The 24,949-nt window shown below is 37.8% G+C and overlaps 1 protein-coding gene across 4 annotated transcripts in view; it reads right to left on the minus strand.

Moving 5' to 3' along the window:
* The window catches only part of LOC150103677 (ras GTPase-activating protein raskol-like), a 770,313-nt gene that overhangs the window by 680,248 nt on the left and 65,116 nt on the right, over positions 1 to 24,949 (minus strand). For 3 of the 4 annotated variants that reach the window (XM_090396487.1, XM_090396486.1, XM_090396489.1), the window contains one exon: positions 8,944 to 9,050. In XM_090396487.1, the coding sequence (XP_090252613.1) occupies positions 8,944 to 9,050 (107 nt within the window). Of the gene's footprint in view, positions 1 to 8,943; positions 9,051 to 15,230; positions 15,543 to 24,949 lie in introns of those variants that run through there. The other variant, XM_090396488.1, reaches the window with a different exon arrangement.

Below are 24,949 nucleotides of genomic sequence, written 5' to 3' on the forward strand. Positions count from 1 at the left end.
TCACTCAATCAGAGACTGATGGTTAATCAATTCCCTAACTTATGTTTTGGAAATCGGTTGGGTTGGTTCTAAACTTCTAAACGAGTGTTTTGCCTGCCTACTTCATTTGAAGGAAAAAAAAAATAATAATAATTCTACCCTTTCCATCATGTTAACAAACAACTAAATATCTCTCTTCAAACTGCCGACTATATCAGTGACAGAGATGGATCTTTCCTGGTCCAAGGGCATTTTGAGCATCAGTGAGCATTTTATGCTCAACAGTGGGCAGGAACCAGATAATTTCATTTTTTATAAAAATTAATGCCACACAATTGTGTGTTAAGTATAATAACATAGTAGTATTATATTTCATAATAGTAATAATAATGAACATCTTTCTTTAATGTACTGCTAGATGAAAGTCTCTCCTTCTTCCATTTGGGCCAATCTCGGGCATCTCTACTATAAATGTTTATAAAATCGTGTTATGTAATCATCCAAACTACCGCTGATCTACATAGTTTCCGATAAGCAGTTCTTAGGGTCCATTCTGTTGTTCTCTTTGTCCATCTGTTGGAAATTTAATAATAATACTGATGTATGGATTGAAGAGAAAAAAACAAATTTTTCTAGATTTTCCTCACTTACTCCAAATCTCAATTAATCATTTGCAAAGAAGAAGGTGTCTAAAATAACATTATTTTCCACTTGGCTTCCTTCTTTGTTGGTTATCCTCCATTCTCTGATTATTTCATTTACATATAAATATTAGAGACAGGGGACATTATTGACTAAGGCTCCTCCCTGTAACTTTAAATGTTTAGTTCTGTTTTTGCCTATTTTTATTCCTATTACTCTTTTCTCGTATCAGCTTTAAAGTGGTTTTAATAAATTTGTAGTCACTTGGTTTTTTAATATATCAAAGAGTTCACATATGTCTGTCATACAAAAAGCTTTCTTAAAATCTGTGAATGCTGTGCTTCTGAGTTGAATTCCCTTCTTTTCTCAATTAATACTGTTGGACTTTGCTTAGGCATTTGATAGCATGCCACATGAAGAGCTGTTACATATACTGGATAATATGGAACCGGAATATCCACTATTTACCTAGATAAGTCAGTAGCTGATGACAAGTATCAGAAAATGGAGTATGGGAATGCATCTATTGGATTTAAAGTAACCAGTGATGTAATTCAGGGATAAGTCCTTGAACTATTGCTGTTCAATCCATACATTAATGATATTAGGAAGGATCTGATAGCACTGCTCAATTGTTCAATGATGATACGAAGGTATGCAGATATCAGCAAGCAGGGATTCTGCTGATATAGATTGCTTACAGAATAATTTGACTAACTTGGAACAGTCAGTCAACAAATGACAACAGTTATCAATTCAATTTCAGTAAGTGTAAAGATAGTCATAAGCAGAGTTTATACTATCATATGATTAATATTATTATGTATTATTATATTATGTATGTTATATTATTATGTTGGCAGGATTACGTTACAACAGACGACTCTTAAAAAGCTTAATATCCTCAAAAGGCTTTGTGGGACAAAGTGGAGTGCAAAACCGAAGAACTCAAAACTACATATATGGCACTCATATGACCCACTATGGAATATGCCTCATCAATCTGGGCTCCAGCTTCTACTAGCTCAAAACAGAAACTTGACAGAGTACAATGAAGAGCAGCAAAAATTATCATAGGTGCAGTCTCATCCACAAATAATTTAAAAGCTCAACAAGAGTATGGGCTTCACATACTAGAAGACAGAAGAAAACTCTCCACAGTTAAATTCACTAGCAGAATCAGGAGCCAACAACAGGATCACATCTCACTCAGGACTTTCGATGCCTGGACAAGAAAATCTAGACTAAAGAGATCATCTACTTTACAATACGATCATGAAATTAGAAAACAAATCAACTTAGAGTACCTGTCCATTGAAATAAGCAAAGAGCTATTCTTTTCCACTATTCTACCAAAAAACACAATGATAAACTTAAATCTCCTAGAACCTTGTTTTCAAAAAAAGATTCACAGCATGAAAATAAAAGAAACGGACTTGACACTATACATCACTTAAATAATCCAAACCATGTCATTGCCTACAGTGATGGATCATCTGAGAAGCACTCAACCAAGGAGGTTCAGGGGTATTTCTAACTCTACCTGGAGGCGAGGAAATGCAAATCAAAACCAGCTGGCAAAATAGCTTCAAACTTCATTTGTGAATTAATAGCCATACAGCTAATCCAGTAATAAACATTGCAGAAGGAATAACCATCTACAGTGACTCAAAATCTGCACTTGAGGCATTAAAAAATGGAAAAACAAAACTCACACAGGAAATTCATGAACTACTAACAACTTTAAATTTGAAAAATAAGAACTGTACACTGCAATGGATACCAGCCCGTGTAAAGATTGAAAGCAATGAGAGAGCAAACAGACTAGTCAAAGAAGCAAGGTACTTGCCTCAAATATTACACCCACTATCACTAACTGATGCTAACTCTGTCGCCAAAATAAGATTGGTAAAACAAACTATCAAGAAGAAGAATCAAATCAGCGAAATTAATGAAAATAGAGAAATAACCACAATCATCTAAGTCGGGGGTTTCTCAACCTGTGTTCTGCAGAACCACAGGTGGTCCTGTGGTTCTGCAGAACACAGGTTGAAGAACACAGACTTAAATTAATTAAATAAATATATTTTTTTAATTATCCAAACAAAACAAATTAAAATTGAATAAGTAAGTAAAAATTATTGAAATCAAATGGAATCTTAAAAAAACCAAACAAATAACATCAGAATGTTCAAAGGCGGAAGCAATAAAACTATATTGTTGTTCACTTCACCCCTCTTTTATTATTCGTCATTCTGCAGCTAAATTTGTAGCTGTAGAATGATGAATAATAAAAGAGGGGTGAAGTGAAAAGCAATATAGTTTTATTGCTTCCGCCTTCCCTTGCTGTTGTGTCAGATTTGAAGTGAACATGTGTTATCCACATTTCAACCAATTGCTTGTTGTGTATCGATTTTTATTATTGAAGGTTTCCTTCAACCAAGGCTCAATATATCTTCAGAAGTGCTAAGTGATTCTTGAACAAAGTGTGTCGTGAGTTAACCCCAGTATTTACATATTTTTCGGAAACGTTTTTTTAATAATGGAAAAGTGGCTTAGAACTAGCACTTTGAAAAGAAGAGCAAATGAAACAGGTGATGCTAACCCAAATTGTAATACACGTGTTGTAATGGTCAGTAAATCTGACACTATTAAAGTAGAAGAAACAAGCAGTTCAAAGGGGAAAAAAATACCGTAGGAAATATAACAGTTCATATTTAGAATTTGGGTTTACTTGGTGTGGAGATGAAAGTTAACAGAAACCTCAAAGTGTTTTGTGTTATGAAGTATTGTCGAACGAGTACATTAAACCTGCGAAACTGCGACGACATTTAGAAACTAAACATTGTGATGTGAAAAATAAGCCAGTTGAATTTTTTCAGCAACGCCTAGCGACATTAAGTCATGGGAAAGATATAATTTCAGCCATGGGTTCCATTAATAGCAAAGCACTGGAACCATTCTATCTCTTAAGTTTGCGCATAACGAAAACAGGGAAACCTCATTCTATCGAGGAAATTTTGCTACTTCCAGCTATAAAAGATGTGGTAAAAACTATGTTTGGCAACAAGTTACTAAAAGATGTTGATTTGATTCTTCTTTCAAATGACACTGTCGGTCGCAGAATTAATGATATGGCAGGTGACGTAGAATTTCAGTTAATCGAAAGAGTTAAGAAGAGCGCTTATTATGCGTTACAAATAGACAACACTACTGATGTTACATATGATGCGCAGTTAATATGCTACATAAGATATGCGCATGATAACAACATTCGTGATGATATTGTGTTTTGTAGAACTTTGTCATCCTGAACAACTGGAGAAGAAATATTTCACACTCTCAATAATTACATAATACACAGAAGGATCCAGTGGGAAAAATGTATAGGCTTCTGTTCGGATGGAGCTCGTGCTCTTACAGGCATAGTGGGGTTGTTTCTAAGGTCAAAGAAGTAGCTCTGGATATGTATTGGGGTGCATTGTTTCATACATAGGGAAGCGTTAGCCTCCAAAGGAATGCCACCAGAATTTAAAACTGTGCTATACAACGCTGTCAAGCTAGTTAATTTTATTAAAGCTCGGCCGTTAAATAACAGATTATTTTCAGTACTCTGCGATGAAATGGGCAGTGAATACACAACTTTTGCTTAATTCTGAAATTCGCTGGTTTTCTAGGAGTAAGGTACTAACAAGGTTATTTCAATTAAGGCACGGAGTTTTATTGTTTGTAAGTGAACGTTATTCTAATTTTGCATCATTCCTTGTTGACGAAGCATGGTTATCAACACTATCCTATCTTTCAGACATTTTTTCGAAATGAAATAAACTAAATCTCTCAATTCAGGGAAATTCTTTAACTGTTCTTGATGCCTACGACAAAATAAAGGCATTCGAGAGGAGAAAAAAAGTGGGGTTGTGCATTAGTAATGTAAAAGACAGATAATTTGCACCTTTTCCAACAATGGAATCCTTTTTAGTGGAAAAGAATATTTTTGCTCATTCTGAGTTTGTGGAAAGGGTTTGTGACCACCTAAAAAATCTGAAACGGAATTTTGAAAGATATTTTCCGAATAACTTTTATAAGAAAAAATTTCTGTGGGCTCGCGATCCATTTCAGGCTTGTAGTAACGAGAACGACCTTTCGTTATCGAATTATTTCATAAAATATTTTAGAAAAAGAAACAGTTAATTGAGCTTTCAAGTGACAGTGGGCTTAAAATGCAATTCCGTGATCCTGTTTTTGCTCGATTTTGTATCTCGTCTTCAGTGAGAAGTGAATTTCCGGAATTATCTGAAGAAGCATGGAAAATCGTCCTGCAGTTTTCTACAACCTATCTTTGTGAGAAAGGATTTTCCTCACTCCTTCAAATAAAAACAAAATACAGAAATCGTCTTAGTGTGTGTGCCGATCTTCGACTGAAGTTGACCAATATTGAGCCAGATATTCAGCAACTCTGCAAGGGCCGAGAAGGTCAACCATCTCATTAAAAGTAAGTAGTAACATAATTATATCATCTTAATTATTTGTTTAATAAAAATTAAGACTTTGTTCAATGATGATACACTGTTAATCGTTTACTTCCAATTTAATTAATTATGTTGCCATATCTTTCAAAACATGCTTTTAGATTTATTGTGTTATAAATGGCATAGTTTTTCCGAAATGTTGGTAATCTCTATAATCTCTACGTAGGTTTTTTTTAAAAAATATTACAAAAAGTCAAAACTACGTATAGGGAAATAAATTAAAAACGCTATGTTTATTTTTGAAGTAAAACTTTAATTTCAACATTCTAAAATGTTATGTTTCTTGCTTTTCTGTTTGCAAAATCGTCGATCACATTGTCGAAGTCTATTTCATCCCTCAGTTGCTGTTTTAGACAGTAAGGCAAGATTTCATAAATGCCAAAAAAAAAGTTGCCGCCAGGGGCGGATCTCCCTCCCCCTCCCCTCCCCCAGCTACGCCTCTGTAACTTAGTGGTCCGCAGAATTGTTTTAGGCATTTTACTGGTCCTTGGGCTTAGAAAGGTTGAGAAACGCTGATCTAAGTGATTGTGGTCGGAACATTTTAAAGGCGTGAAAATTCAGCTGGACGGTACTTGAAGCTCCAAGAACTCTCCAGTAGTCGAACTAACACCTGCCCGTATCTATTCTTGTCCAGGAATTGCCGCTGCTCTACAGAAAATTAACAATAACCCTTTAGAAAAGCTCTACTCCATGAAAGTTCAACAGATTGCCAAAGTAGTTCTAAAGATCATATCTAGAAGCTCTTCAACGGACTCGACAACAACAGCAACATTGTTACAAGAAACTGATGAGGCAATGGGTCGTGGAATTATGGTGGATAGGAATTTGAAGTTCAAAGGTCACATTGCAAAAACCGCAAATGCAATTCAGAGGATAACTGCGATGTTTAAAAGAGCACTGAAATGTAAGGAAAACGAATGCGCAGATTTTGTCTCCTGGAGTCGGAGGGGATAGAGAAACTGCGAAAAGGATGCAAAGAAGAATTACAAATATGATGTCGAGATTATAGAATGTAGATTCCGAGGCTAGATTGAAGATATGTGTTAAATTTGAAAAAGAAGCTTGATGCGGCAAGAGAAACAGGTGGGTTCAGCAGGACATGAGAAACAGTCAAGATATATGAAGGAAGCTGAATCGATCTGCATCCCAAGTTGGGAGGATAAATCGTGTGAGAGTTAAATATACGAGAACAATCACAAAGCGTCAGCTTCATGAAAGGAAAATTTTGTATGGGGGGGGCTGAAAGAGGAAGTTAAGTACTGCGTAAAGTGTATATATGGTAGGTGAGTGCCAGCTAGTATAAAAAATTAAAAAAAAGTTAGAATATACAAAGAAATTTGCTGAATATGCAAAATGGAAGTGTCTGAAGGAAGAATAACTTCAGTGAAAAAAATGATGATGATAGGAAAGTGACAAAATTTTTCTTTTTAAATGTGATTGTAACTCGTATTTTTATCTGAAATATGTGAGATTATGTTTCCAGGAGAGAAATCCCTAATATCTCTTATCAACTAACTGCGAAACTAGCTGAACGCAGACTTTGAAAAAATTCCTCGAGTTAGCGAATAGAAACGATCTGCAGAATCAGAATGCTGATAATATTCAGGAATTCTTCCGATCTCTTTGCTTTGTTAAAAAGTCCAGATTGTGTGTGTGTGTGTGTCCCACCCACTAAAGGTTTTCTTAATAAAGATATGCTACATTAGTACTTTATGTGGCTAAGATTGTTTTTTATATTTTATATATTTTCTATTTAATGTATCTATATATTTTCTCTAATAAACAATAAGATTACATAGGGATGTCAGACTGGGTGAAGAAACTATGTGCAAGAGAATGTGATCTAAAAACAAAAAAAAAAAAGAATCGAGGCAAAAATGGGTGGAAGGAATGAATGAATGAATGAACGATAGTTCTATAAAACAACACGCGCTCTAGGACTGAAGCGCAGATATTTAGATACCAGTTAACATTTTTTTGGGATGCTGGTTATGGTATTCCAGAGGTGGCATCAGAACCTGTATTAACCATCCGACTGTTTATGACGTGAATTCACGACAAAGTTGCCATGGACGGATACGAAGTACACGAGGAGGGATATATTTCATCCACATGGATATCTGTGCGGTTCAGAAATTAGGGGCTGGAGATGTGATCCTATATAGGGGGGGAAGCTTAGCATTGCTAAGGATAGGTTTTGCTTTAGTACTATATTTATATTTTATAATAAAGTGACAAAAAAAGTTGGATGGGGAAAGTCATAGCTTAGCTTCATTTACAGCCAAAGCAGCTTGTGATTGGTGTGTTCTCATCTTTTGCCTGTTTTGTGAACTGAGAAAATTCAACTTTTTCGTTGCAGAATTTTTCAGAATTTTCTGAATTCTTTTCATTATTGGAATGCAGCACGGCAGACATACTTGGCAATCTTTTCCATCGCCACCAACCATGCAGGGGATCACACATAAACAAAATTCCGAAATATTTTTTAGAAAATGTCACTTTACTTACAATGGTATTCACTAAAGGTTTCTTAATAAACGTATACTTTATGTGGCTAAGGTTTTTTTTCTATTTGATATATTTTCTATCTATCTTTTCCCCTCTGTTTTGACACAAATACTGCATCTTTGCTTAGAACACAAGTGTTGCTATGATTGCTGGCGCTTTATTTCCTATAGCGAGTGTTTAAAACTTTTCTAACTTTTGGAGATTGAGGGAAAAGTCATTCACCATCCTTAGACAAGGACTGCAGTTGAAGAAATTGATAATGGTGGGGATCTGGAAGTAAAGGGAGAGGAAGCTGAATTTCACTTTTCATTAATTCCGGAATGAATGGAAATGGGGTTCTCTGTTAGCCTAAGTTTTTGGAAATCAGTAGACAACTGGTTTTCATCTCTATCATCACAGAAGTGGAGAGCATTCCCATGGCATGGTAGATTCAGGCAATGATTCCAATAACTGGTGCTTAGCTGTATGTATGTTCCATGGTTAGTTGGTCTCACACGAAAGTAGCAGAGTATTTTATCCCTGAAAACAGACAAGCCACAGGCGAGAGGAACAACCAATGAAAAAGAACGACAATGTCCGAAAAAAAGAGAAAAAAAGCCTGAAGTAAACTTCTTTGGTTGGTGACTAGAATGGTCCTATAATCTCCTTTCTTTCGTAGAGCTAACATGCAAAGCTTCGTGAGAGTTATACGAGAATAAACTTAAATTAATACTTATAAACAATATCCAGTATGAAATGAAGTTATTATCCCCTTTTTTATAGGCTTTGAATCCGCATGTGGCCTACTATGCATAGATTTGGTCGTCTGGGAACGTGGAACTGATGGAGTGGGCACCAAGGAATATTCAAGACGGTTAACAGATGTCGGTAAAATTATCCTTATGTGGAGGATTACAAAGTTTAGCTCACATGCGGAATACAGAGTGCAAAACATAAGTTACTAAAAGAGTTTTAGAGAATACATGCTAAAGAATTTTTTTTCAGTATGAGAGAACACACGGGGTCAGCCCTGGAAATTGTGTAAGCGTGCGGTTATCATGGAAGCGAGAGGTTTCTTCGCTTCTACTGTGGTGAATGAATTGGGTTATCAGGGAAGTTAAGAATAACGCACGGCGTGTAGGTCTCTCAGATCGGTTTTCGAATCCCTTGGAGATTCGCATTAATAATAAAAAGACGATTATAAAACATTAAATCGTTTTCCTCGTGGAAAAATTAAACCTAACTGCATTTGCTGTTAGATACACAAAATGTTAACTCTCTTCTTATAATAATAAATAAAACTTACCATTAATCGTGAAGATGAGGGGATTTCGGTCATATTGCCTTGAAGGATATCCGGTGTTTGAGAAGAACCCCTTCTTTCCTCTGAACTCACTTTATCGTACGAAGATTCTTAAAAATAACAACGGAATAAGGGTCTGAAGAATTATTTTTAAATGTTTTTTTTATTATTATTAAATTGTTATTTTTATTTAATGATTATTAAGATGTGTCATTCTCAAAGCACAGTGTATGGCTTTCAGTAGCGAAGCAATAAATAACTAAATATATATATATATATATATATATATATATATATATATATATATATATATATATATATATATATATACATATACATATATACATATACATACATATACATATACATATATACATATACATATACACACACACACACACACACACACACACACACACATATATATATATATATATATATATATATATATATATATATAATAGAATAATATATAAAGTAGAACAAAGCAAACAAGTATAGATTAGCGATTATTGATCACTGTATAATATTATAGCTGATGAACAACGTTACGGCATAACCTAAATTTAAAGCGCTAAGAATAGAAACTTTGCGAGAGGGAAAGGGCTACTTCGGGAATTCTCGATCGCTGGGTAGCCTAATTCCTTCTTCTGTAGTATGCATTGACTCATATTAATGGAAATCAGATAAACAGTAACAAACAGGAACGATAGAAAAGCAAAAGAACGTGCCGATAAACAGACAATTACTAATTATATAATTTGATGAGGGGAGAATAAAAGTCTGAACAGAAATCTCTCTCTCTCTCTCTCATTATACGCTGGAACTGTGTTCTGGAGAATCGCCGCGTGCATCGAAAACGCAAGGTTTATAATGGGATATTAGAGGTTGCATTACCAAACGAGCGAGATTCCGATATTTCTAGATTAATTAAATAAAAATGAGCCTGTTTTAAAAAAGTAAATAAAATATTCAATACGTATAAAACAAACAACTGTTAAAGTGGTTCTGCATTCTCAAGATGAATACATCGTTCAACTCTTCTGAAAAATATTCGCTGAAAACCGTTATTATCCGTTTTTATTCTCTCTCCCCAAACAACAGAGAATCTTGTCTTTGTTCAGCAACCGCGGTTTTCTGAGTGATACGCCATGAGAGACGGGGTTTTTTAGTCCCTGGAAGCATTGGCTTCCAAAAGCAGTCTTTGGTGGCTTTAAACAGTCTTCTCTTCGATGGACATGCAGGTGCGACTGGACCTACGATTCCAACACGGGCCAGCTTCATCTAGGTTAAACACCTGATTTGTTATGTCACCTCCTTCTGCTATCTTTTCTCCGAAGAGATCGTGGAATTCTTCAGCGGCAACGTGATCTGCAGCTTTTCCAGTCATGTTGAGATTGTGGAAAATACAAGCGACTCTTGTAGTGCACTGTCGAACCAGCAAAAGATGTCGGTTGCTTTCTTATTTACCGATAAATACAATACAGCACAGATGCTTTCGGTGACAGCGAAATTTCATCGCCCAGTGTGAGACCACCGTCCTGCTTACTGGAGGCCTGAAGCGGCTTGGAAAAGTCCATCTTTGATCTCTAGAGCCGGGACCATATAAAATACAATACGTCAATAAAAGAGAGAGAAGGAAAAAAAAAAAAAAAAAAAAACCTTAGCTCGCCCACGGTACGAATGCACTATAGGTTTACAGAAAAAAATCTTTCGTGGGTAAGAGCTACATCGAAGAAAAGTGCGGGCACAAATTGGACACTGAGAACGGAAGTAGGAGACAAGGTGCACGCGCAGAACCTTCCTCGACACTGGCTAAGAAACTGTGTAACGAGAGTTATCCAGTAGCGCCTTTTTTCCCCTAAATTATACGAGGTTCTAACTTCTGGAGACTGGGAGGGGAGGGGAGTGTTGGGTCGTAAAGATGGGTAAATAACAATTTAATTACCGATCTCATGTAACATCATCACAATGAAGTCGGAAAGGAAAGCATCTTATTAGGTTGTGGTGATTGCATTTTCTTTATCTGTTTGTTTTTGGGGGTTTGGGAAAGATTTGATCATTTCTGATTAGGTAAATACGATTTTATAGTTTGCGTGCTCACAACACATCTTTTAAGGCTTTGTAGATATTGTGCACCGAAAGAAACTTTAATGCATTTAGAAGATGGATTTCTTTGTTTCGTGATGAGCGCATTTTTGCTAAGTTATTGGCGTAATCAATTAATTGTTAAGACACGACTGACTAATAAATATCTCTTTTAGATTTCCAATTTCTTCGTCGAGATTTTTGTTTCTATGTTTTGATTTTCTTCTTTGTTTGTAATTGTGTTAATGTCGCCACCTTTATTTTAAAAAGTGATGGTGGGAACCATGATGTAGCTACTTTGCTCTGCTAGTTTTTCTACTGACCTGGTCGCTTGATGTGGCCAGTGAAAGATTGAGAAAATGAACAGAATTGCATTCTTCACATTCTATTTGAGAATGCAATCTGCTGCTAAACTTATTAAGCAAAGTTGATTTTTTTTTCCCCCTTTTAAGGCACAACGCATCAAAATATTGGCCATAAAATTAGACGGGAAAGAAAGCAGGAATATACTCGACTCGGAATGAGCGAAAAATAATTCAGCTGACAGACGATCGGGAGAGCGAACCCATTCGGTACAGATGTCAACTTTAAAGAACTTAGCGGAAATATAAGATTAAACGTTTAGCAAAGACAGAATGTCGCAGGGGTTAATTTGGTGTTCGGGTTAGAAGCTGGTCATTTAAAAGTCGCGAGCGGAGACGCTATCGAGCTTTTGGGGACGTCAACGTCAATGGAAAGGCTGCACTGAAGGATGTTAGAATATCACGTGACGCATTTTTAGATCGAGGAAGCGTTTTTATGTGAGATTACAAAGTGCATTTTGGGCAACCCGCTTTATGAGTTTTGAATCGACCAAATATTAACGTTAACAAGACGTGTTAGGGGAATTTTTTTTCATCACAAATTGATCCATTTTTTTACTGGTATTTTAATTTCTACAATGTTCTGTCCATCTGTTCGAGGAGGTTTGCAGGTGGATCGGTGGCTAATTTTGATGTGTATTTTGGTCCTTGATGATGTCTGCCATTTTATTCCTGCCAAGAGATTCGTCGATCATCACATCGCTGCTCTACTTATTACTCCGAAGGATCTGATAGCTTTTAATACGTGAAAAGAGAGATTACGCTTGATCATTCTTCTTCTTAACCTCCTTCCATCCACTGCTGGATCGGAAGATAAGACCTTAACTTGCCATTTCTTTCTGCCTTTAGCGAATGCCCAACATCTCGCGTTCAACCTTCGTAGACTGGTCAGAAAACGCTTGCCCTGCTTTTTGACGAAATCTACCTCGGCCCTCACGCTCTACGTCTTCTCTTTCATTTCTTTCCCAATTACACCTCATTATTTGTGAAATCAAATATCACTCGTCCCATTAGAGGAGTATTCGCCATTTCGCAAATATCATTCTGGACTTTTATTCTACCTTTGTGAATTTACATGATTAAATTTATCAGGTTGGTTTTGTTATCTTTTACTTTACTCTACACCATACTTTTACTTTTCTGCCTTTCCTATTTCACACTGTTTTTGTGATTTCCATTTCTATACGCGTCAATATTCATGGTCAGTGCACTTTTCATACACCAGAACAGAACAAGCAATTCGGTCATCTAACAACCTGGAATTCCCGACGCGGCTTCTCTTAATCTTGCAAGATACAGCAACGCTACTCTTCTTAGTCTGCACTTTATGCCTTAATCGCGTTCGTTAGGTATTTGACAACCACGGAATGTTACTGTAAGGGGTGCTCCATAAAACACTTAGCTAGCTAAGTGCACTTCTACAGAACGTAATAGGAGCAACACGAACCTGAAGTTCAGAAGATCCAAAATGGTGAAAACTTTTTATTGTTAAATTTTGAAAGCATTCTGCACACTCATTCGCAAAACTTAATTTCTCAAGCTGACACAGTGGAAATGGATTGTCTACTCTACTACCGTTTGAAATGCACCCGGAAGCAGAGCGCACATCAAATGTGTAGGATAAACCCGCACCAGAGAGATATCACTCGGTGATCGGCACGCCAGGAGACTGACATTTTTAGACATTAAATAAAATAATAAATAAAAATGCCTACAGTTGGACTTGTGTTTGGCTGCAAAAATATCCGTCGACGCGATCGGTAATGCCGTGCACTGGCCCATGTTCTGTGCGTGCATTTGCCGACCTCTCCAATAGAATGAATTTAAAAGGGTTGTCGAAAGGAATGCGAATCTCAAACGTTGGCGTACATCTTTAACTGCTGCTGGAAAGCATAAAAGTGTGTATTCAGTTGCTAGAAATGTCATTACGTGCTCCTCGAAGGACTCATCGCTCTACTCTACTACCCACATCTCGCCATCTTCCCTACAGCGGAGAAGATGCGAGGATTAAGTAGTAGTACTTAATCCTCCAACTACGCACCTTCTCTGCTTCTTTCTTCTCCACGAACGAGATGTGCGGTAACTTACGTGTATGCCTTAATTAAGATTTGCAAATAGTTCCAGGGGGTCACACGACTCACTGAAATTGTCCGCACCGAATTAGGAAGCTTAAGGTGAGGTGCGATTGAAATCTGCATTTATAGGGGGGGGAGGATTTAACCGCAAAATAATACGAACCCGCGATATTTAAGGGGAACTACAAATAAAAAAGATCTTCCCAAATAATCAGAGAAATTCTGATGCGCTACTTTAAGACGGCGAAACGATTTGGAGAAGAGAACAATTTAGCTGAAATATAAATAGCTTGGTGAACCAGGAGAGGGAAAAAAAACATTTGTAGAATATGTGCCAGTTGGTTGGTTGGTTCGTCGAGTGGACAGCTAATCTGTTTTCCAACCATGCGAATGCCTTTAGGTGAGAAATGAATATTATCGCCCGGTGTGACATCACCGTCCTGCCGATTGATGCCCGACGGCCTCCCGCACAGCACGATTTCTGAACTGCATCTCTTTAGTTCTCCCACAGTATTAATCCTCTTTGCTAAGATCCTTCCTTGGCTTAGGGTTCCCATGGACAAATATCAACAACAACATAATAATACGCCTGCACAACTTTAGGTGAAAGGCCAAATCTGAGGAAGAAACATCTTTTATTGGTTCGATTCTAGTCCGTGACTGGAGGAACTTGTCTTGCTTCTTTTCAGCCGTTTCTAGATTAACCATCTCTCGCGTAAACAGGTTTTTTTTTCTTTCTTTTCTCTCCTTCACGAAGAAACTCTGGTTTTCAATCCAGTAACTCATCAAAATCGACGCAAGCGTGTATGCAAATAAAAGACGGTTTGGATTAGGAGTACCCGAAATGCCGTGGGAATGCAGTCGGACTCGAAGAAAGAGAGTACTTGCTTTACCGACTTATTTACGGCGGAAATTGCGTCCCTTTTTGCGAACGAAAAGAAGTTACGGGATTATCTTATTTGTAAGTATTACAATTTTAACGTCAGTCTCGTTTCGGTCCTATTTTTAGTGGAATGACGCAGAAAGTAATTTTCGAATAGAACTGCGCACTCTTGAATTTTTTTTTTTTTTTTTTTTTTTAAGTTACTGAATGAGTCACGTGAAGCTCGATTTTTGGTATCGACTGCGATTTAGCGTGAACTCATTTTCAAAGAAAAACGCACAGCCGATCCCTTCGAGTTTCTATTAGCCAAATTATTATTGACACACACACACACACAGCTTCCTGAAATGTGCTGTTTCGCGTGCGTTTTATTAGCATACGGACGACCGATTTTAATTTTCTTCTGTTTCAATCGATTTGGTAGCTGCTGTTAGGGACGTAACACGAAGCGCCACCTTCCGATTTCGAATTCCTTCAGCTTAACTGATTCCTTCCAATCTTCGTATTTCCATCCTTGACGTTCGCAATGTTCGGGGAAGTCACACGACATTTGCATAGCGGTTCCTTCGTAAGCCAGATTTTCAATCAGAACTCGTCAGTCATCGGAAGGCGGCGCTAATTCCTACGACATATGCACAAGTTGTTACCCGACAAAATACTTCCGCTCACGAAGAGCGGTCATTTACAGGCTCCGTGATTTTAAAGCGATCGAAAGAATTTGCGTAGCACGACATTATTCGTATAATACTAATTCTAGCCTCGTTTATCACGTTACTTCGAAATCAACGCGAAATGTTTTACGAAAAGGCCTGAGAAATGAATTCGTTTTTCCCTTTAAAATTTATTTCTAAAAATCTAAAACATCATTTTCAGTAAACAAACCAAAAGCGCTGATGCACAGGAAGCATCTGCACAGAAAAAATCGCCTCCTCTTCCCTGGTCGCTTCATGCCGAGAATAAGAACAGGAAGACCGCTTCTCGCAGGCGTATTTCCCTTCCAGGCGACTTACATAATTGTCCGATGGGCCTCCGGCCGTAAAACGATGTTGAGCGTTACATTGTTTACATGCTAACGTCACCTTTTGTGCGAGGAAATTTCTTCCGTCGAAATTTTTGTGGCCATCCGCGCTCGTACTCCTGGAGATGCGCCCTCAAGGCTCCATCGTAAAGCTTCGGCGACGCACTGCATATAAACTGGTGCAGTGCATCCAAACACAACAAACACACACGCAGGTAACGACGGATGCGATTAAACTTCAATCTTGTCACGCACTAGCAATGAAGGAACTGACCGCACCAACATCCCCGCGACGACGTTCACAAAAGCACCAAATTCAGTTACCTTCCGTACTTTTATTGACATTTCGGGAACAAACAACGAACAATAGGCGATGCTTCGGCCGAACTTGGCTACCGATCAAATAAAAAACTGCCGTCACCTACATTCACTTTTGCCTCATCCGAGAGAAATATTCAAACCTTGGCACGAAGCCAAACTGACGATTCGCACAAATTCGTCTGAGAAGCGAACGTCGTCATACTCGAAATTAGTCTTAGAGGAAACCCAACAGTTTATTCGTTCTTTTTTTTTTTTTTTTTTTTTTTTTTTTTTTTTTTTTTTTGCTTATTTGCTCTTGAAGCACGTTATTTGATTCAAATATATCAGCGCGTATATTCTGCAGCAATTATGATTATACACACACGAGAATTACACGACGTATGAGATCATCATTGACGTGGAATTTTTCAGAATTTTTTCGTTTCAGCTGCCTCTATATAATTAGCGATAACACAGGCGCACTGCCATATTGGAAATCGCTACGTAAATCAATGAGGACTCTATTATTAGTTCATTTACATTGAAATGTAAAGATAATTAAAGCGTGTTAAGGATCGCCATTTTTGCTTTAAAATGTTTTTTGTTCGTTCAGACGATGCGTTGACTTTTAAGATAATGTGACGTCACTCCAGATAGATCTGATCTCCCCTCTGCCGAATATATCTTGCATTCCATTCTTGCTTAAAATGCGACGTCATTTAAGAATGATCTACTACAGCTGTAACTTATTTCCTAAACTACGTGCGCTTTCTTTTTATACGTCTTCCATAAAATTGCTTGCACTTACGAAGAGAAGTAACATACATTGTATGTTACGCTCTTTCGCGAAGGCCTACACATTTGACCGCGTAAGCTTCCGTGACCGATAATCCCGCGGAATAGGTTGCTCCTCATTCTAGGTCAGTGGTTCTTAACCGGTGTTCCGCGAGAAGTTCTGGAATTTTTCATTTTTAAATTAATTTGTCGGCACAAATTAATTTAATGATAGTTTAATTGATGTTTATTTAATTATTAATTAATAATTAATTATCAATTATTGATTAATAATAAAAAATCAGCTAAATTACCAATTAAGTATTAATTTATACGCTACAAAATAACCAAGTTGTTCCGTGAAAATTTCAGGATTTGTGAAGTGTTCCGTAGTCGAAAAAAGTTTGAGACCCACTGTTCTAGGTGGTATCCCATGTCTGTCTGTCAACGCGTGTGTTCACGAGGCCGGTTTGCCTGCTTTGCGGGATGAAAAACCCCAGATAAACTGGCGGAAAAGCCCTGCTGTCCATGCCCAAGACCGGTTAACTTGGCTATGGCAGATCCTTAAGCTGCTCACGTCGTCGACGGGAATCGAACCTGGGACACTCCTTCCCCAGCCATAAGCATTTAGGGGAAGGGCAAGACAGACTGCTGCCAATACAAACGATGTTTAGTAATTATAAACAACAATACTAAATGTTTAATGTTTCGAGGTCTGCCATATTTCTGTGCCCAACTAAGCCCAGAACTTTGAAGTGATTTCGACAAGCAGAAATGAAAGAGCACAACAACTCGTAATTACGAAACAAATAAAGTTCAAAATATTCCACGTGTTGCTAAATCAGTTGAACAAATGAATTGCATTTATGATGTCTATCATTTTGCTTTCGCTTTATTAATCTGAATCAATTATGTTCTGTTATGGTGAGTTATTACCCTTTTTTTCGTATTAGCGGATTAACCCCAACCACCTACTCATCGAAAGTGAACTCTGCCTGCTCCCTTTGGGGATTAAATGGCATTAAATGACTTTTCGTGAATCTCACGGGTTCGCGAAAAGTTTTAGGGGCACCAGAAACGTTCTTTTTTAAATTTTGATTATTGTTATTATTTCCTTTTCTTCGTATTATCGCAAATAAATGAAGGTCTGCAGTGTAATTCCTTTTTCAAGAACCCAAAAAATCAAAAGGAAATTTTTAATCAGATTGTCTTATTAATTTACCTCCGTTAGGGCCGCTTCTGATTGAAGGTCCGATGGCATTCCAACGGCGTTGTTCGAACGCTTTGCATTAAAAGTTTAAATCCAAATAGTTCGAATCACGTGGTCTTAGCTAAATTCTTATCGTCTCATTAAACTTTCATCGCTATTATTATTGAAAATTTAGATGTCATTATTTTTGTTTCCGATCGGATTCGTATAAGTAAAATGTATTTAAAATTTAAAATTTCCTTGCACTGGAGCGCGCGCGATTCCTGATGAACGATCACCAAATTCGGTGTAAGACGATGCTTTGGTTTTTGTTGGCACTGAGTAGGTGTGCGTAGCATTTCTGGCGTTTCCTTGAATTTTCTGACAAAGCAGTTTCGGTCGCGTTTCTTCTTTGTGACAAAGGGCAGGATGGCCGTTATTCGTTGTGTGACAGGCTAATTGTGTTTCCGCATATTCTGGGATGCGGATCTTTCGGAATCGACCCGCTTACCTTTAACTAAATTGAAAACAGAAATGCTGCGTGCGGACAATCGCTTTGCTTTGTCAGAAAATTCCAGGAAACTCCGGAAATGCTACGCACACCTACTCAGCGCCAATAAAAACCAAAGCATCGTCTTACACCAGCTTTGGTCACCTATTTAGTTAAAGACTCTTGAAGAACCGCACCCCCCCCACACACACACACGTTCACTTGGATATGATGCACAAGTCTGTTTTCATGTAATAATTACAGCTATTACATATGTTATCGTGCATTCGTTGTTAATCCAGTTTTCTACCCCGACCCCATTCCATCTTGGATACAGCAAACGTTGCTTGTCATTTATTGATATATATATAAAATCCCTCCCCCACCAAAAAAGATGCTTTTTTTCGGGAGGAAAGCATAAAAAAATCATCCAAAATTAGTAGAGAAAGTAAAAATAAATAATTTTATCTCAGAATTATATGGGAATTCTCAAGGACGTGCCTTCTCCAGATGTGCAAACCTCAAACGCAGTTCCTTGGCATATCCTCGCGATTTCTCAGCTGTCTGTCTTAAAGAGAAAAGCTGATCCTGACAACCACTATTTGGCTGATTTATGCAACGATACCCTGTTATTTAGTTTTTATTTTGTTTATTTCCTTTTTTTTTATATAGATAGGCACTTCAAGAGTTCTTCTGCAATCAACTGGAATTCGATCGCCCTTCTGAGTTCTTGTGCAGTGCTGTCATCTGCTTTTGTACCTCCATATTTGAGTCATTTTGGTCCGATGTCGTACACTCTATCTGCCTCTCCATATTTCTGGTATTGGGGGATTTTTCTTCATCATTGATGCTCCTGATTTTATTCCTCCTGGATATTTTCTGGTTCTGTGTTATCAGTTTTACCAAATTTAATAACTTTTCAAAGTAATTTTGTTGGCCTTCCTGGTCAACCAGACAAGAGTCTTGAAACCATCATCCCTTAAGAGGAGTGGTAGTTTCGCATAGGATGGTGAAAATCATCGAGGTTTAACATGTGGGGTGATGCTGAAGTAGCTTAAAAAGCTCCACATATATAGAAAGGTTTCGGGATTATTTGAATTATTATAGCAAATATAATGAACTTTAAAAAATAGCTACGGCACTATTAGAGTATAGTAGTGCCGTGGCTACGGCAAGGGCACTACTGGGCTACAGAGGTTTACAATCTTTTCTGAGCGCAACCCATTTTAAAAAATGACTTCTGACATGCAGATTACCTTCGAATTTTCTCCCCCATCGGTCATCCCTGCTTCTTTTTACATTACTTTTCTACTCATTTCTTAGCTCTTTCAACAGCCCCCAGAAGATTTGGCCCCCTTTAAGATATTTATCTTCTATATTCTTGCCATGCCCTGTGTGCTTTTATACACAACTTAATAAATAAAGCTGAAAGAGATCATGTAACGCCTTTTTATTCTACAAAGAAAGTAGGCGGAACCTCTTTTATCAAAAATTGTTGGAAGTGAGTGACCTTCTTTCACTGTTACCTGTCAGCAATATCCATGGCTACTAATGAATTTGGATGCACTGGGGCGAGAATATGGCAGACAAATGCCGTTAATCTCGTGATTCTAAACCTTAAATGCTAATGATCTGAAATAACGAGAGCTCTAAGATCGATTTTTTTTTTTTTCTTCAGAGTTTCTGGATTTAAACTGTTCTTTCCGAGAACATCGACCAACTCGGGAGCCAACTGAAAAAAAAGGGGACTGGAAAATATTCTTCTAGTTAACTACTAGACTGCATCGTATAATTGCATTTCTTCTACTTATGGAGCCAGAAACCTGCCATAGCTTAGATTTTCAAAATTATTTTCTGTATTTTCAGAACACACTGATTCACTCGCCATTAAAATCTTTTTTTTTTTTTTTTTCGGGACTTCCATTTTACCTTCTTGAGTCCATCGTGAATTTCTGATTCGTTGTTGTGTGTGATATTAATCGATTTATCGATCATTCGGTTCACTCAGGGTCAGTCAATTAACCATCGACGCTTTCGTCCGATTCTTCCCGTGGATTTCCAATGTTCGAACTCTCTCACTTTTCTTCCCGAATAATATTTGGTTATTTTGTCCTTCGAAAAGTGCTCAACTTTGTTTTTAAAACATTTTCTTTTCAGTGTCGTATTTTATCCTGCACGAACTAAATGACGATCACTTCCAGTTTGACGCGTTCTGTGCTCACATCGTTAACCAGCCTGAAGATGTTAACAATAACAAACCAACGAAGCTCCCACATCTCGTGTAATTTCTCCACTTTACTGAACTTCATGCTGGAACATGGTCTTAGTAATGACTAGTCTATGTCCTCGAGAAAATCCCACAGCTTTTCACAGCCGTTATTAGCTTCGCTCTATTCTTCAAATGTTCTCAATTCCATACATCTGAGATTCGTTTCTGCTCTGCTTTTCACGTCTCTAACATCTTTTCACGTTTCTTTCTCTTCTGTAACGACTCACAAGTTATGTTTCCGTTTGAGGCTTTTTGTTGTCTTTTCCACTGTTCTCCCTGTTTCTTTATTTATTTTTTCTCTCGAAAACAGCTCGCCCTTGTTTAATCCCCGACGCTCGACGTGCATGACATTTGGCCATGTTGGAATATTTACGTTTCTGTGTGGTTTAACCGAACAAATTTCAAATTCTCAGATTTCAAATTTTCAAATTATATATATATATATATATTGATAACAGTTTTGAATGGATTTTAAAGAAACACTCAATGTCTCGAGATGTTCCACTCCATTGTGCCAAGTTGAGTGGGGGAGGAACAGATTTTAATCATGGTAAATAGATGCAATGAGTTGCCTGAAAAAGAGCACTAGCGAATGCTTTAAACACAAAACATGCATTTACACATCTGCTAGAATTGCGATATTCTGTTCTGTTTGCATTCTCAGCAATTCATGAAAAAGTTCCGCAGCTCTGAGATTAGCCGACACCATCGAAGTTATCATTCTCCGAAAGGAATCGTTTTCTGATTCCCATCTGCTTCTGGAATCCTGACTGTCGCAAATTATTAGACAACGATCGTTGCTCTGATCGATTTGACCTTTGCGCTTTTATGGGATTTTCCTTCGCCGATTCGAGGGCATTCCGTTTCCCCAAAGCGCGGAGAGGACGTCATAACGACTTGCCGTGACAACGGAAGAATTATGTTATCGCAAAGGGAAGAAATGCGAGACCGCCTTGTAAGTGGGGGTGGGGGCAAACTGAACAAAATATTTATGGGGGTTTCGGCCGTAAGAATAAAGAGAAGGATGAATCTGAAATGTCCAGACGAATGCAAAAAGATGGCCGATTGTGATCGGATATTTAAACTGTGATTACACACACACACATTGGAGCTAAGAAAAGAAGGCAGCTCATGCGATTTCGAGGAGGGGGGGGGGGTTAGTTGAGTTAAGTGGATTAGATGTCTAATCTTAAATGCCACTCACCCCCCCCCCTCTTCAAACCAATTTATTTTCTCTTTTGAACTGTGCTTGTGTCCACTCCATCCACAGTCCTCGAATGGTTTACGAGTGGTAATAAGGGATGATGACTTTGGAATGGATTTTTAAGAAACACTCAATGTCTCGATATGTTCCACTCCATTGTGCCAAGTTGAGTGGGGGGGAAGGGGGTGAGGAACAGATTTTTATCATGGTAAATAGATGCAATGAGTTGCCTGAAAAAGAGCACTAGCGAATGCTTTAAACACAAAACACGCATTTATACGAAACAAATATTGCGCGTTTTGTAGCTAATTAGAGGTAATTTTTCGATGAATGCTTCTTTTAAATAACAAAAACTTGCTTGTTTGTTTGTTTTTAAAATTAAGTATCGTATGAGATAGCATTGTCTCGCCGAAATGCGTTTGAGTTCCGGGACTCCATTTTCGATTATTATTATTATTATTATTATTATTATTATTATTATTATTATTATTATTATTATTATTATTATTATTACAAAAGCCCTTCGAGGAGTCAGGGACTCATCGAGGGAAGCTACATATCATTTACACCACATCACACCTTCTCTCGAATTCATTTACGCACCAAAAGCAATCCACTCCAATCACGCACAAAGGGATGAGAACGAGAAAAATCTCGTTTTCATCCCTTCTTCAGTGCATTCGTTCTAAACGTCCATGGATGTCTTCTCATCTCCGTCCAGAAAATGAGAAATTCTGTCTACTGAAATCCTGTACGAAATCCTAATGTGTGACTTTTACAGAAGTTTGTACATCTGTATCAAATCGAGCCTCTTTCTAGCCCACAAAATTCTCAGTCTCTCCTCATAATCAACTTTCCACAGTTCGGAAACCATCTTTAATGCTCTCCTTCGCCCCCTCTCCATTGTATCTGCATCACCTTGGAACCAGGAGACCAGACCTGCGCATAATAGTGTATTTGAGGTCGTATCAAAGCTCCTTGTAAAGAGGCAAAATGATTTCCGTATTCTTGCATATGAAAGTTCGTTTCAGCATTGCAATTATTCACCCAATTGTATTCACAATTATATTACTAGAACTCCAAGATCCCTAGCCCGATCAGTTTCTTCTAGCATAATTCCGCCAATATAATGCGCTGTTGATTATCTCATCGTACCAAAGTGCATAGCTTTTCATTTACTAACATCGAACTGACAACTATTTTCACGTACCTGCAATTCCAGCTTATTAATGCCAATCTGCGAGTGCTGCTTGCTACTCACTTTCCTGATTACCTACCATATCATCTGCATCACACTTTGCATTATGAGTAAAAATCTATATTCGTGCTGTGAAATCTTTCTCAGTGATATAAATGTATTTTTGTCATTGGGAAGTTAGACAGAATAACAACGGACCAAGGACTGAACCCTGGTTACACCACTGTTCTCCTGAAAATTTTCAGACGCTCACCTACAATACACCACTTCTGAGTTCTCAAGCCTGCCCTCCTGTTATCCAATAATAGTTTACATTTCAATACATATTCTCTAGGTTAGGCAACAGTCCTCTATGCTAAAATCTTCTCAAAAGTTTTTTTAGCAAAATCCAAACGTAGCATGGTACATCCATTCCTCTTATCCAACTCAACCATCATATCACTAAAAAAACGTGATCAAGATGTTCAAAAACACGCTTTCTAAGTGTTAGTTAGTAAGCTATGCTGTTCTGGTATGGATGCATGGTATGAATTCATTGTCAGCCCATTTCCTTGTATGCTCTTACTAACGTTTTCAGTCTTCAGCGCCACTCCAGATTATTAATTTAATTTCTTTGGTGTTCGGTTCTGGCCAGATTTTGCACTTTTTTACCTTAGAAAAGTATCGCTCGACTTTGGAAGCACAGAAACATAACGTCAAACCTTTTATAATTAAATCTGTTGAATCTGTGTTGCGTATGGATCCCCACCATGAAAGGCTACAAGGTTTAAGCTGTAACAGTGAGCTTTGGGTCCGAGTTTAGCGCTTCGCTCATCGCTGCGTTGTCTAACCGTTAGCTAATCCAAAAAATTCTTTTCGATAGACTGAACGTGTAATTTTTCAAGCCATTTCAGTCCTCACACTGGCCGATTCGAATCATCTGCCAGTCACAGACTTTTCTAAGCATCCATGTCGTAGTGAGATTTGGACTGACAGTCTGCTGAGCGAAGACACTCGCTCACCAGGCCAGAAAATTTATACGTCGCTAACTTTCTGTAAGGAAATTTATACCGCGGGACTGTCTCACGTACACACACACACACACACAAAAGGTATTATTATACTCATTTTCGCATGTGCGCGTATATCATATAAGCAAAATCAACCATCATCATCAAATTCCTGCCATTTACCCTCAAGGGGTGTACAGGATATGATAGTACTACATGAAAAAATTACATCATTACTAACTTCCTATCTACAATTTTCCTCCAAATCAGTCTGTTACTTGTCAAGACTCTAACATTATCAGATCTTATATTTCTATCGTCTAAGGCACTTTGTAACCGTATCAATCCACCTATATCTTGATCATCCTCGGGGTCGTTTTGCTGCCAACCTGGCAGAGAACACTTGTTTTGCCAATCTTTCCTCGCCCATTCTGTTTAAGTGACCATACCACCTGAGATTAGCTCTGCTAACGCATTCCTGGATGCTGACAATGTCAAGTTCTTTCCTAATATCCTCGTTTTTAATATGATATTGCCATTGATGCCATCTGTTCACGCCTCTAATCTTTCTCAGGACTCTCATATCTGTGGTCTCTAGTCTTTGGTCAAGTGTTTTACTTCTGACCCAGCTCTCAGATCCATAAGTTAAAATTGGTTTGAACACTGTCTTGTATACAGATAATTTAGTGTTAGCAAAATCAACGGGAAAAATAAATGCACATATCAAGTGGGGGATGCTAAAAATCTCGCCAAATAAGGACGCTAACAAAACCTTCGGAAAGGAGACGAGTGAGGAACACAACTGACACCATCTTTAACCTGTTTATTTGCATGTCTCCCAGAAATCGGAGGACTGAAACTTAATCGAGAGGCCTTTTTCCGAAACTTGATCGAATGCCTTCGAAGAGCAACCTCGTGATTTCTTCCCCGCTTTCTTTTTTTTTCGTGCGGCTTATCGAAATATGATTGACGTAAGTGAGTAGTTGCGAAACCGACAGAACGTACAAACGATGACTTTACTTCCACGCTCTGCCAGTGTGTAGAAGCAGAAGTAATGCTTTTCTGTATGCGTTTAAGAGAGAACCAATGCAAGAGAACAGCAGTTTGATGCTTTTGTCACTCGTTAAGAATAGATAGAATGCGGTGGAATTTGCAAACTGCAGAATGAAA

This window comes from Typopeltis vanoorti, chromosome 8 (genome assembly GCF_054136105.1).
Source record: "Typopeltis vanoorti isolate ZY-2024b chromosome 8, IOZ_Tvanoo_1.0, whole genome shotgun sequence".
Classification (NCBI taxonomy): Eukaryota; Metazoa; Arthropoda; class Arachnida; order Uropygi; family Thelyphonidae; genus Typopeltis; species Typopeltis vanoorti.